This window comes from Arvicola amphibius, chromosome 14, assembly GCF_903992535.2.
Source record: "Arvicola amphibius chromosome 14, mArvAmp1.2, whole genome shotgun sequence".
NCBI lineage: Eukaryota > Metazoa > Chordata > Mammalia > Rodentia > Cricetidae > Arvicola > Arvicola amphibius.
In genome coordinates, this window is record NC_052060.1 from 38,397,326 (window position 1) to 38,412,850 (window position 15,525).

The 15,525-nt window shown below is 40.9% G+C and overlaps 1 protein-coding gene across 1 annotated transcript in view; it reads left to right on the forward strand.

The window, feature by feature from the left end:
• Col25a1 (collagen type XXV alpha 1 chain) overlaps positions 1 to 9,898 on the forward strand; it is a 375,262-nt gene extending 365,364 nt beyond the window's left edge. The window contains 5 exon segments of the mRNA XM_038310855.1: positions 532 to 585; positions 2,006 to 2,032; positions 3,060 to 3,113; positions 7,730 to 7,807; positions 9,845 to 9,898. Coding sequence (XP_038166783.1) covers positions 532 to 585; positions 2,006 to 2,032; positions 3,060 to 3,113; positions 7,730 to 7,807; positions 9,845 to 9,898 — 267 coding nt within the window.
• The last annotated feature ends 5,627 nt before the right edge of the window (positions 9,899 to 15,525 follow it).

The following is a 15,525-nucleotide window of genomic DNA, read 5'->3' on the forward strand; positions in this document are numbered from 1 at the left end:
TAAAATGCAAAACCCTTCAAGCACTAACACAGATGGGAATTCTACTCCTGGCCTCATATGACACATTGCAGTAGAAACACAAGCACAATAAATAATACTGTATAAAATAAACATGTAGGGTGTGTGTACAGGATTCATGTCTAAAATAAATGTATTTTCTAGTTTGTGTGGTGCCTCGTCCCCAAACAATCAAATCCAAAGTCAGCTCTACCCCTAAACATTTCAAGAGGGATAGGCACCTACAGCTTAAGCTTAAAACAAACATTAATACTTTCCACCAATGCAGAGGAACCCAAGCAGAGCATTCTACACATAAGAATTCTTTAGCGTACCTGGCAGTGGCAGCTTCCTCCTGTCCTGTCAATGGTCATCTGGTAAAATCTGCGATGGTGGGTGACTGTCACTACAATCTTAAAGGAGTACGAATCATTGACATTCTGTTAGAACCCTTAAATGGCAGCTTTCTGTGCGAGCTATATGGGGATGTCAGAGTCTGTGTATGATTGGAACTTTTTATTTTTTTCATTTTAGGGAGAGAAGGGAGCTGTGGGAGAACCTGGACCCAGAGGACCCTATGGGCTGCCTGTGAGTTCATATGATGTGGTTGCCATCATCAGCATGCTCCTGTGACCTGCCACTGACATGGTTAACCCTTCCCTAGTGGGCACACTAATCTCATTATAGGAGCAAAGGCAATTCAACAAGTAGTCACAATACAGAGACTTCTGTACTGCAGATAGGTCATCCTCAGTCTCAAATGGTCCCTGTACTTAGACACACACCCAAGCATGTCATATGATTGAAGATCAGAGACAAGGGGCTAAAGAAAACTAACTGGAAAGCACGGTTCTGCCGGACAGATGGCACCCTTCCCTTGCCTTCTGAGTGGGCATCCATAACTGGCACTCCCTTGAAGGGTCACTCACGTCACTTGGATGGGAAAGTTTCGTTTAGAGCAACCTTCATTTCTTGTCTATTCCCATAGACTATTAGCAAAAGATTATCTTGCAAGTGGAAATTATGATCCAAATTGAATTGCTGTTCCTGATGACAGTGTTTCTGATCTGTCTAAATCCCTGAGAGGACAGATGGCCTTCAGAACATAGAAGGTTGGCTGTGTTTTGTCTTCTAAATTCCGAACCTTGCACAAGCAAACTGAGGCCGCAGGTTTCTGTAGAAATGACCTGCACTGTGGTTCCAGTCAGTTGCGTAGGGTAGGACTCAAAGTATCATGTATTGCCTTTAGGTTTTTAACCTGTCTGTACTTTCCGTGGACTTTTTATTAACTCAGATAACAAACTTCATTCACAATCATGTCAGGGCTTAACGAGGTGCTCGCTTTGAAATAGATGTCAAAGTGTACTTAATGGAACGAGTTTAGCTGTTGGGAACTTTGGGCGGAGCATAGGCTGATCCCGCATTCCCACCATGCTAGGGTGAAGTTACCCTCTTGTGTAAACAGTCAGACCAACCCTCTTGGGAATTCCTCTCCTATAAAGCTTCGGAATATAAACCGCTTCTGAAGTTGTGATGGTCACACTCCTTATATTTAAGGTGATTGTCTAGCCAAATTCAAACTATATTTAATGATAAACAGTTTTTAGGTTCTCCATTAATTGAAAAGCTAACTGAGTTATCAAACTAAAGGAACATTGATTTACATTTTTCATTAGTGTTGGTGTGCTTTTTAACTCAACTAAACATTTTTTGTTGTGTTTTGTTTTGCAGTTCCTTAATAATCAGCTAAGTCTGACCAAGCGTAGAATTTGAGCAAAATTACTTGTTTAACCCAGTAAAGAATTTAAATCCCCCATGCCCCATAACTTCAACTAACAGTCCCCTCACTTGATTTTTTTTTTGAAGAAATCTGACTAATCAAGGAGACTTTTCCACAATTCTAGCATAGTCTTTTTAACACTAATGTTGCATGCCCAGAGCAGCCTTAAACAAGAACCTACTGATGAAACACAGGAACACTAATGTAGCTATTATGGTTCTTTGGCAGGGTAAAAATGGAGAGCCTGGTCTTGATGTAAGTAATCTACACAGCAAACGTCCTCCAATTATAAGAGATACATTCAATGGTCTCCATCATCAGGGAACACCAAGAATACAGAATATTTTGTCTGTGCATGTGTTATGCACGTCCACACACACACACACACACACACACACACACACACACGCATACTATATATATATATATATATATATATATATATATATATATATTGTGTATATATATATATAGTGCACATAGATAGCAATATAAAATATACTAGTATTTGCACAACATAAACAAAGGAAAAATAATTAAAATAAAATTAGTAGCCTGACACTGGTTAGTGGTACCTCAAAATCCTTTCCTAAATTAAGGATGCTTAGCATCAGTACGACCCAGTTATGGAAAAAATAACCACGTATCAAGTCAGTCTGCCTCTCATATGCTGCCTTTGGGGAATGGCGTTTTGTCAAAGCTGTTATGTGGTGTTCTTTTTTCTTTTGCCATTAAGTCTCTACGTGCATTTTCTCTTATGCCAAAAGATTGTATAACAATACAGACTGTCTAAAGTAAATGCCCCTAGGAACAGTCGCTGCTTGTCGTACCAAGTGAGTAACGAAGTTACAGTAGTTGCCGTTTATTGAGCACCTGCTATGTGCAGGCAACGTTCTGACACTTTGCATCCACCACAGCTGTGTGGTAGTCATGAACCTTATTTTATAGTCAAGGGACTAAAGGGCAGAGGTAAGTGACTTGCCCAAACCCACACTAGTCAGTAAATTGTGCCAGGATCCAAATTAGCATTCATGTGTTCTTTCTCCTGCGTTGTTAGGAGAAGAAAAAAAAGCAAGGACCCTACTTGCATAGCTCATTGAGATGGTAGGGAGTACTGTTTCTAAGTGCTACTGTTCCTTGTAAGTCTAAAGATTGACATGTTCTTTCTTATATCTGAGTGCAGACCAGTGCACTGTGGTGGTAGCGGCAGCGGTGTTGATTTTGATATGATCTTGCCACAGTCACGCCAATGGATAACTTGAGTTTGCTTTCCACCCCCTAGGGCTTCCCTGGTCCTCGAGGCGAGAAGGGTGACCTGGGAGAAAAGGGAGAAAAGGTGACTTCTCCCAGCATGCACCTTGCGTGTTTCTGCTAGCACTGTCTGCTCTGCTGCTGAACCTGTGTGATCCCATCGTACACCTTTCTTGTCTCAGTCCTGTGTTCCAAAAACATACAGATGGCTGATCTAAGGAATTGGGTCTTCAAAGAGGACTCAAGAAGGCTACCCAGCTAGAAATGAGGGCACATCCAGCATAGGAGGAAAAGTCTAACCCCTGGATATCAAAGCTACATTCTTTCAACTTCCTGACCCCAATTTTTGTAATGTAATGTCTAGGGGGATTGAAAATTTTTTCACAGAAGTAAAATCACATCACACAAACCCCAGTGATATTTTGGCAAAGGCCCTTTCATCTCACCTGCAGGCCAGTATCTCATTTATGTGCATGATATTCCTAGGAGAGAGACTGCTGCATGGGACCTTTTGATTTTTTAAATTCAGAGGTAGAAGGCAAGCATTGTGCCTCAGAGACCACAGTATGCCCGCTAAGCAGAAGCTGCTCTGTTAGCTGTAAAGCCAATAGTTGTAGGCTTCTGAGTGAAGACATTGGTTATTCAATGGGTTGTACTGAAGATCTCTTGGAACCATCAGTCAACTCCATAGGTTAGCGGGGCCCATATCAAACAACATAATTTTATAAACCAAAGAAAAGTTTGGGTTTTAAATTTTAAACATCATTTTCTCCATTTCTCTTTAGTTCTGTTCTCTCTCTCTCTCTCTCTCTCTCTCTCTCTCTCTCTCTCTCTCTCTCTCTCCTTGCTATCGTCTCTAATCTAGTAGTAAATCAAATACGTTTTTATATTGGATGAAACAAACAGCAACAAAAACTCAATAATGAAAAGCTTAATGTGTTTGACTATGTACCTTATGATTCCAGTTTAAACCAGATCTTCTTCTTCAATTAATTCATACCCTGATATACTTAGCGATGCATTGTTTTTTAAAACCCAGTAAACTCTCTTGAACAGTCTCTTCCCGATTATGATGCAAGACCAAAAGAGGTATGCTAAAGAAAGGGCATGCAGCCACTGCGTATGTTTTAAGAGTTAAGTCACTCAGCCGGGTGGTGGTGGCGCATGACTTTAATCCCAGTATTCAGGAGGCAAAGGCAGGTGGATCTCTGTGAGTTTGAGGCCAGCTTGGTCTACAAGAGCTAGTTCCAGGACAGGGTCCAAGTCTACAGAGAAACCCTGTCTTAGGGAAAAAAAAGAGTTATATTACTCAGCTTCTCACTTTCTCAATGATAAGAGTCTACATAGCGGTCATCCCAAAGCACCGCCATCAACGGCATCACATATGTTGAGCATGTGTGCATTCCTTTCCCCAAGAGCTTTCTACATGATAACCCTTGACATCTTCATACCACCATCCTACCTCCCCACTTCACAAACAAGGAAAAGTATGCCCAAAAAGTTCTCTCTTTTTTTCACATTATAAATCCCAGCTACAAACTTTATGTGATTTGAGATCAGTTTTGTGCGGGACCATTGGACACAAGGCACATTGTCTTAGAGGCTATGTGTATTTGCTTATTTTATACTTATTTTATACTAGTGGGTAGTGCAAATCTAAAATCTTACTCAAAAAAATACCACGTGGTATTAAATTTTATGATCTTTAAAGAAGTTAGAAATCACCAGTATTGGCTTAATGGTACAGACCTTATCTAGCATGTGCAGAGCCCTGAGTTCATTCCCCGGCCCTGCATTGAAGAGGAGGAGTGTGTGCACGAGAAGAGAAATTCCCATCAGTGTGGCTTATAAAAGCGCAAACTCACAATCCCATCCTCAGAAAAATGCATAATCGCCCATATGAAAATATTCCCATGCCTAGAAGATTTGTATTCAGGAAAATCAGATTCTGAAGTGTTAAGAAGTTTGTGTATCTTTTTCTTTGATCTAAGAAGTAAAAATTGACAATAATTATCACATTTCAACTGCTCATACACACAGTGATAGGTACATAGATACACACTTTATTTCATCACAAGCTGTTGATTGATAACACTGACATTGTATTATTTTAGTATCTCTCTTTCACAAAGCTTGCTGCTCACTAAACTTTTAACAACAAATATAACATTGCTATCATGGAATTTAACCTTAAACCCATTTGCCAATCAAATCATGAATTCCACTTAACCAACACGCCTGGTCTCAGTTAGACCTACTCAAAGATGGGTCCATGGCTCCATAGAGGGCAGAGCACACGCAAAAAGTTTCAGTTCATGTCATAGTTTGGAAGCAACTTGGGGTGGATGGTACTGAGTCTCCATGGGGGCTTCTGAAGGCATCACCCATTTCTTCCATACCTGCTTTTTTTTTTCACCTTTTCCTGTCACGTCTTTGTCTTCCATCGTGCACAGCTAAACCACACAGAGTTTTGTTCCCCTATATTCAAGAAGCCCAAGTGGTTTCGATTTCCAGCCTTCTGCCGCAAAGTTTTTGGCACACGGGAGAGGAACAAGGAGGAGCTTCGGCTCGCGCTGTCACAATGAGTGCTTTAATTTGAATGGGCGTCTCATACATGTCTGTGGTGTGGGTTGTTCTGTCTTTTCTCTTTGAATATTCATGCCGCTTGCTTCAAAGACTGTTCGGTTTTATTGTAACTGCCATCCAGGCTGTAGAGCGAATGCTCTCATTTAAGTGTGTATCTATGTATCATCTTCTGCATTCTGCACGGCGCCAACTCCCTGTCTATATGTTTGTAGATGTGTACGTTAATGTAAAACAGCTGGGGTGCATTCCTTCCTTCCCCTCCTTTTGCCTCCTTTCCTCAATTCCTCCATCCCTATGATCCATGCAGACACCCCACAACCTTGACCTTGATTCCCAAATACTAATTCCCACAGCTACATCCCCACTGTATAATTATCCTGCCTACCTCATCTTAATGAGCCCAGACTGCTTTTCCTATCTGCAGCACTATGAGCTGGAAACTCATTTACCACTGTGAACACTGACACAGGGTCTACAAGAGATGGGAGAAGACCGCCTAGGTCTATAGATATCCGTTTCTCCAGTCAGCACTGCCGCCGAGGATTAGCACCTGAAACTTTCAATAAGTCGAGTATTCTCTTTTATGTTTGCTGGGAAGAAAAAAGTGAAGCCCCATGAAAGCCCATTTTAATACCAGAAAATGTTCTGGTATTACTGAGAGCTGTAAAATAGGGTTTGATTGAACATCCCTGGGAGAGACAGAAAACTTCTCTCCCTCTGAGTCTGTGCAGATAACATGTGTTAACAAATAAGTAGAGGAAAGGCAAGTTGAAAGGTACTCACAGTTAGGTGGAGTATCCATTACCGCCCACTCCACCTGCTTCATACCATTGATACCCGCCATCTTTCCCAGATCCACAGCACAAATCCCTAATTCACATTTTACTCCAGTATTGTGGCAGTCAGCACTGATCTGGGACTGGAGAGATGACTCAATGGTTAAGAGCGCTGCCTGCTCTTCCAAAGGTCCTGAGTTCAATTCCCAGCAACCCCATGGTGGCTCACAACCATCTGTAATGAGATCTGGTGCCCTCTTGAGGAAGAGACCTGGTCAGTCATTCTCATCAACTTTGACCATAAAACCCAATATGGACAAGTTCAACAGAATTGCCATATATATGGCTGCCCATGCATGCTTCGACATTGCCAGGGCATAAATTTCATTTTTTCAAATTCAGCACTGATCTGCCTTTCTGATGCATCAGCCCTTTTGGTCTCCTTCTTCTTGTTGAACTAGAGTAGATAGATAGATAGATAGATAGATAGATAGATAGATAGATAGATAGATAGATAGATAGATAGATAGATAGATGATCGATAGATGATAGATAGATAGATAGATAGATAGATAGATAGATAGATAGATAGATAGATAGATAGATGGATGACAGACAGACAGATCCATAGATCCACTCTGTTGCCAGAATCCACTGTCACCATGGCAGGTTTTTTTTATAGTATCACTCTTCTCTGTCAGAAAACAATGGTAAATGCCCTTCCAGACTATTCTTAGCTAAACCATATTTTGAATCATTTTTATTCTACACCCCACCCAAATAAAATCTGTCTTTTATTTAAACCCTTATATTCACAGGGGGAAAAGGGAAAGAAAGGCAAAAAGGGGCCTAAAGGGGAGAAAGGAGAACAGGGCGCTCCTGGATTAGATGCACCCTGCCCGTTGGTATGTCTAACTCGTGCAACTGTCTCCAGATGTTTTGTGTGAGGGGTGAGATGGGAGAGGAACAGGCCAGAGGGACCAGTATCAGCAGCTTCCCAGGAGGGCCATTGAACATGGACCTGCAGACGGGTGCTCAGGATGCACAGATGTGCCTCATCTTGTTGCCGGCCATTCTCGCTACTCTGTCTCTAAACTCTCATACAGGCTAGAGCCTGACTAGGATGTGAAGAAGGGCCAACACCATTGCATACCCTTCCACAGAGGAGGCTATGGTCTCCTGACAAGGCCTCGTCATGATGATGAGAACCATCTCTGCATGTTAAGTCCTTCTAAATTGTTCCTCTCCCAACATTTTCTTCTACTTGCTTCTTTTAGCAGATTTTTGCCTACAATGACTTCTTGGATTAGTAACGTTATGAGTTAATCTTTACAAACAGGGATTCCGTGGCGTTAAGGGGGAAAAGGGGGAGCCAGGCCAGCCTGGCCTGGATGGGCTGGATGCCCCTTGCCAATTGGTACAGTATTTCTCTTTCCTACCATCCTGCATGCCATTCCTTTATTTACTATATATTTGTCTGTATCAGTGTAAAGTGCTTCTTTCTGGAGTAAGCTTTACATGATAAACGTACTACATGCATGTGCATGAGCGGGCTTCTCCCTGGGCTCTGCAGAGGGGAGAGAGCAAGCATGTGTTATCAACAAATGTAAATTAATCTTCTAACATTGTTCTCACTACTGACGTGTCCATCTCCATGTTCTTTGGAATATTAACTTATCCAATAAATATTCAGAGATTATTTATGAGTTAGATAAAAATACATGATGCAAAAGCACTGGTAGGCCAGAAGTTTGGACGATTACCCTGCTTAACTTGTTCCTTTCCTCTGAAAGAAATAAAGATGGTTTTGTCTCTCCCATTACAGTTTTATCAGGGCCATAAACAAGGCCAAACCTACATAACGAAGCTTCTGTAGTCAGGAGTTAACCAATCCAAAGCAACGTTATTACAAGACCATAGGAAAGAAAGCAGCTGCCCTGCATATCTAAGGATGACCAATGACTGCAGCCCAAACTCTCCTCTCTGTCACATAACCTTTTCGATGTAATGGTCTCTCCCTGTTAAACTCACTTTCCCGAAGTAGACAGAACTCCCTCCTTCATTGGCATGAACTCAAAATCCTCCTTATACTAAAATCTAAAATTCTACTGGCTGATCCTTTTCCTTGTACCAATCTGGCATCACCAATTTCTCCCAAATATGTTACAAAGCTAGATTTTTTTACAATAAAAAGGGTAGTGTAATTATATTTTGAGGAGTATAAAGAAAGCATTTTATCATCGTGTTCCACTTGGTCTGCATGACCTCACATAATTCTTCAGTTATAAGCATGATTCATTAAAGAGAAATGTATATTTTGTGAGTCTTTAAAGAGATTGTGTGTATAGAAAAAATATTATTCAGTCAACTGTGATAATTAGAATGTGTTAATACAGAGTACTCTGTCTTTTGTTTGCTTGTGTTGATAAGCCACATTTTATAAGCCCCTTCATCGGAGGGAAATGCATGCCTTCGACATGTCACATCTTCCAGTCTCATGTGTATCTGAAGATTATTCCACCTTAAAATGCATTCTGTAGTATTTAGAAACCTTCATTCGGAATGTCCACCGGCTTCTGAAAATCTCAACAGAAGCGCTGATAAACACAATGGATGGCATGTACTTTAATATGCAGACAGACTGCCGTGTTCCAAATGAGTATATTTTGTAATGTGCACTGGCATACGGAGAGCTATAAACTTCAGATAGAAATGCTTTGCCATTGATTGCCAATGCCACGAACCATAGTCCATAGTGACCCCAAGGAAATGATGCTCTGATTTATTTGGCAAAGATGACTGTGAGATGTTCTGATGGCACTAAGAGGTGCCATGCACTGTGCAGATGTGTTATCTAAAGCTGTGCCTGTGAGCAGTGCACTAAGAGGTGCCATGCACTGTGCAGATGTGTTATCTAATGCTCTGTCTGTGAGCAGCGCACTAACAGGTGCCATGCACTGTGCAGATGTGTTATCTAAAGCTGTACGTGTGAGCAACACCCTAAGAGGTGCCATGCACTGTGCAGATGTGTTATCTAAAGCTGTGCCTGTGAGCAGCGCACTAAGAGGTGCCATGCACTGTGCAGATGTGTTATCTAATGCTCTGTCTGTGAGCAGCGCACTAAGAGGTGCCATGCACTGTGCAGATGTGTTATCTAAAGCTGTACCTGTGAGCAACACATGAGACAACTACGCTTTGTACATTCTGTTTTCAACATTAGACACTGCCCTTCTGTACGCACGTCTTTTCTAGAGGTGTGCTCAGTCTGGAAAGCATTTGAATTACATTCATTTTAACTAACAGTAGGTAAAATATCATGAGCTACTACTTAGTATAAGATGCCTATGACTGAAACCACCTGATAGAAACAATTTTTGAAGTCTCTTGGCATGTCGACTTACATCTGATTACTTATAAGAGCCTAAGGAATTCTTTTTCTTCCCTTCAAAACCAGGGACCTGATGGATTACCCATGCCTGGCTGCTGGCAAAAGGTAGGTAGGCCTTAAGGGTTTTTTTTTTTTTTTCTAAAAAGAAACCCTAATCTTGACCAGGCCCTTTCCATTGCAAAACAGACCTTTTACATTTGACATTATTGAAAACCGGGTATTTCAAAGCAAATATGCCAGCTCTGGCCAATCTTTAGGTGAATGTGTTTAAACTGGTTTCTACCCAAACCAATAGGCAAAAACAAACTATGATCTTGGTAAACTATAATCTGGAACCTCAAAGTCATTGTTTGTGATGGGAAGGCGCGATATAGGATAAGATTGTTTGGCTCTCTGCCAATCAACTCTTTCCTCCTATTGTTTAAAAATTATTTTAATTGTGATTTTCCCTGTATCTGTTGCATTGACAAATATGCAAATATATGGTCGAACCCTGTGCATAGGAGTCACACAACTGGGAAAGCAGAAAATATAAACACAACACTTATCAGTCATGTCTCGATTTATTTAGTAGTGTCTGCTTAAGTCTATGCTGGCATCCTTTATATTGGTTTGTTTAATCCTCATCATATGACTGCCCATCATCACTGTGAATGTATTCAGTACAAATGGCTCAACCCAGAGAACCTTCTGTGCGCAAAGGCTAAATGCCATGCCCTATTGTGTTAATTAATCCGTACAGTAGTGCACGCATGAGTAATAGAAATTAGGAAACATGAAGAAACTTCCAAGAGCAACAAGCTGGTAGGTAGCAAGGCTAGGAAGGAGAAACATCAGGCAGTAGCGGTAGCATCTCAAGCAAACAGATGGAACTCTGTGCATTCTGCACTGCCCCGGGAGTGAAGACGCTTTACACAGTGATGCTGTGACCCCAGTGTGCAGGTCACTGGAGGGCAAAGAAATGCCTAGAAAGAGCAATGTGATAAGGGAAGCATCCAGGGTGCTTCGATGGCTCTGAAATTTTATCTCCAATACTTTGTAGCTTATCCAGTAATTGTAGCCAGCCACACGTCATTTGCAAAATTAGAACAAACTATGTAAGCCAGAGTGTGGAAACATGAGGAGACATTGGGTTCTTGGTTGCCTCTCAAGTCAGCAACTCAACCATCAGGAAATCTGTAATTTGCTTTCTCAACTAACTTCACACACTTAGCTGGGGACAAAAACGCCTTCTCTCGTGGCAGCGTTTTTTATTTATTAGCTTCCCCAGTTCTCCTTTGAGCCTATCAGATAATTAACTCAGCTGCATCTGAGGTCAAGAGGGTCTCTGGATAGAGATCCCCCTCATCAGAGCCTTCCCTAGCCTCTTGCTGGCTTACCTGCTGTGCACAGACATTGTAATGTCATCCTGTGCAGGGATGGCCATTTGCTCTCTATCCTCTCCGCTGTAATTCAGTAATCTTTTAAATCTTTTAGATTTTTTTAAAGCTGGTCATTAGCACACTGCACCCAGAAATGCCAACAGTTCATTTCCCCTACACTGGGCACCACTTAAAACTTGGAGTCACTTATGGTCTGGGACAATTCTAAATCATTTTCTTTTCCATAAAGAGATAGATGTAAGGACGAACTAGATAGAACAAGCAAAAGGCTTTTTTCATCTTGTTAGCCCCTGAAATGAAAACCCAGTAGTAACACAAATACTGTAATTGAACTAGAATTGTCCATAGAAATATTCAGCTTTCTATTAAATAGGTACTATATTCTACATAAGATTGAGAATCTCATGAATCTGACGTCTTCTACAAAGAAAAATAACCCAATTATAAAACTTTGGTATTGCTTAGAACCTCCACACAGAACATATAAACTCCAATCAACATCTCCCCTCTCCTGATATCAATGAAACAATCAGAAAAAGGAAATTTTCTCAGATTTCTTAGATAGACAATTTAGATATCTCAAATAGTCAAGTAATTTTTTATTTATATATTATAAATAAAGCATGTAGGTGGCTTCTGGCTAGTCCTGTTTTATTTGGGCTATCCAGTATAAACACATTTGTGGCATTTTAGTGTCTTATTAGCATATACTAATTACACATAATGGATCCATTATGACATTTTCATACATGTATCTAGTATATTTTGGTCATATTCGCCCACCCGTTACCTTCCCCTGTCTCTCCCCTCCTCCCATTGATTTCCTTTCCAACTAGTCCCCCTGCTATTTTGATGGTCTAATGAATTTCATTAGGTCACTTAGAGAAGCATAGTTACAGGATTGTTCACAGGAGGATGGGCACCTTAACAGTGGCTAGACCTAAAACAATGTCTCCCCATCAACCAGCAACTGCATATAGACCCCCCCCCCCGTGATCCAATATTGACAGGTTCATTCTTACGCAGTTTTTCTTACAAAAAGAAAAAAAAAGTGTTATTAATGCACTCATTGAGGAATCTGGGCGACTTAGCTGTGGAGGTCGGGCCAGAAGGCAGCCGTCACCCCGCATCCCTCTGCATTAAACTTTTCTCATTGATTTTTCTTTGAGTAAAACTAAAGGAAGCGCCAGACATGGTGGCACATGCCTTTAGTCCCAGCTCCCAGAAGGCAGGCAGGCAGAGCGCTGTGAGTTCAAGGCCAGCCTGAGCTATCCAGCGAAACCCTGTCCCCCCCCCAAAAAAAAAGCAAAATGATACAAAATCCTAAAGAAGTCTCTAAGATCTGCTCTGTAACCTAATTGCCCAATGAAAACGGCTTCTTAGTCTGAGTTGATGGCGGTTCTGGAAAGACCTTCTAAATGAGGAGCCAAAGATTCGGGGGAATTTTGTTTTGTTTTGTGTTTTTTGGTCACAGTGGAACTGATAGCGGGCAGGTTTGTCTTGTCAGGCGCCTTTCAGGGCAAGGCTAGTTATAGGGCAAAGGGACCATGACTAGGAAATGCACGTGTGTTATATGCAGGAAGCTGTAGGTTAATATGCCTTTGAGCTTAGACCCTTTGGCCATTATTAGGTTATGTTGCAATGCCTGGAGACATCGTGCATAGTAATGGAAGCATACCGGTAATAAAAATCACAGTGTTCTGCTTTCCCAGCACAGTGACTAATACAATCACTTCTCATAAAGTTCTTGGTTGGCCATCGGAAAATGGGAGTTGGAATTAAGATGAGAATCGTGGTAAACTGGAGTTTTAAACAGTATGATATGAGAAACATCAGATGATCAAATTGGCTTGCTGACCTAAAGAAAAGACTACAGGGTTCTTCCAGTATTTGCAAAATAATCGTTAATTTGGAATCGTTATCAAAAAAAACACTAACTCCACGTATGTCTCTTGTCTGTTTTTCTGCAGTGATGAATCTAACCTTCCAAGCATGAAGTTGTGTATATAATGGTCCACCTGTTATATTTATAGTTGAAAAACTGTGACTCACAGATTTTCCAAGTGTGGGATCTGCTCCCCCAGCACTGTTTCTCCCTGTTCACAGTAGTCCAGACGCCCATCTCTTCTCACACCTGAAACTAGGCAGTGTATGGAAGTGAGGAGGCCGCAGGAAATAGTATAGCTCAGTGTCTCTGTTTTATGTGAACATACGTATTTATAGGGACATCAGCGACAAAGAATGATTGCTCTCACTAGTTTCCTATTTGGAGCTTGTTGATTGCATAGACAGAAAGTGCCATAAAATAGTTTACATGAAATCGTGACCAAATACGGACTCAAAGCTATGAACATGTAGCACACATTCCCTAGGAACACCCATTCGCGCCCACCCCACCTACTGAAACTGACTAAAACCAGCATGACCCTGTGACAACCCTGCTTGTGCAAATTCAGACGCTTGCATGCCGCCTCAGAAGCTCTCTGACTACAGCTGAGCCTTTGTTCCTTTTGTCATCTCAAGGGGGTTACACCGTGGCTCATTGCCAAAAAGAGATAAGTTGCTGGAGAACACACACACAGTTGGTCTTATATTTTGAGGGAGCTGCAGTCAGATCCACAGATCCTAACAATGCGGGCTCCTGTGACCGCCTTGGTTGAAGAACCAAAGGGTTAAGTGGATTACTGCCACTTGTCTTCCTTGGGCTGCGCTTGGCAGTGAAGACATCGGAAGAGGACCCGGTTCAGCATCCTGCGCTATCTTTCGTGTGACTGAGTTGGAAAGGAGATTTATAACCACGAAAATCCAGAGGGGCAGGAATTGTTTTTCTAGATGAACTGACTTCCCAGGGGTGTTGATCTCGGTACTTTGGGAAAAAGTCAGAGGTAATGCAGCTGTGTTTCAGAGACAGCAGAGCCTTGGAATGGAAGCCCCTGTTCGTGCAGATTGAAAGGTGCAGACTTGCCATCAGGGCTCAGGCTGCTGAAGAGACCGTGTCCCGAGAAGGGATCGGACAGAATAAGCTGAGTTACAAATGCCAGGGAATCCTTAGTGCTGGCTCTACCAAAGGTAGCCAGAAAGTGTCCGTCTCTCCCTTCCTTCTGGGGTTGACACATACCAATCGTTTTTTTTTTTTTTACAAGTTCCAGAAACAAACTGCAGTTTCCATTCTTTCTCATACTTTTTGTTTTCTTAGGAACAGAAACTGTTTGCTTCACTTTGGGCCTCATAGGTTTTTAAACGTTATTTTTAAGAAAAGTTTTCAAATCATGTAATGATTTGAATCCAATAGTAAAAATAACCCTTTACCATCTCCATTTTTTTGTTTAAGATAATTGAAGAGATTATAGGAAGTCTTCATTTTTTTTAACTTAATTCATTATAAAGTATGACAATTAAGCATTTTCACTACTTTTTGATTGACGTTGACAAATTTGTTATCAACGTTAAAGTCAAGATTTTATCACATTTGATAGCATGAACTTGCTTCTTCTAGGTTTTTTTTCTATATTGAAGTTTATTTCTCGAGTTTTGTTTTTACATTTCTAAGTGTTTGTCTTATCCACAGACCAAATCTGAGATCTCAGAAAACCCTGCAATATAGTTGCCAGAAAAGGTCTTGTTTTTACAGACTTGCTCAAAGCATACCAACGCAGACTTAGACTGGGCAATTCCTTGCTGAGTTTGTGGCATGTTTTGAAATTACTTATTCTAAGTGGAAGGGTAGTCTGGAGAAGCACCATCCGTGGGAGCGGTGATCCTAGCAGCCCCTTAGAGAATTTCATTTCCCTCGGTGATTGAATGTCATTTTTCTGGGAATATTTTGAGCTCAGTGCTTAGATTTTCACCACCAGAAGGGAAATTAGTTCACGCTTAGGCTTACAACAATGAAGATACAATTTCAAAACAGATCTTAAGATGTCTTTCATATCGTGAAACCAAATGCTCAGTCATACAAAATGATGTCATTTTTTTCTTTGTCATTTTTGAGATTAGAATTTAAATGGTAGATCAGACTATCTAGTGATACTTCTAATAACATTCCACACTCCTAAGCCAATTCAGCTTTTTTTTTTTTTTTTAGTGAAGAGTGTTTCTAACAATTTCTTGTATGATACGTTTAGGGTAAGGTATTCACAATAAATGAAACAATTCGTCTTAAATCATTTGGGTTACAAAAAAAATGAGCCCAAGATGACACATTACCTTCAGAAACAAAAAACAAAGTAACTGTATATAGGATCTTGAAGACAATCTGGTGACTATATTTCCTCCTATCTTCCTTTCTGTTTCTCCACTAGAAAGAGGTATTGAGAGGGATCATTATTTCAAATTTAGAGAGATTCTAATGATGGTTTTGTTGTT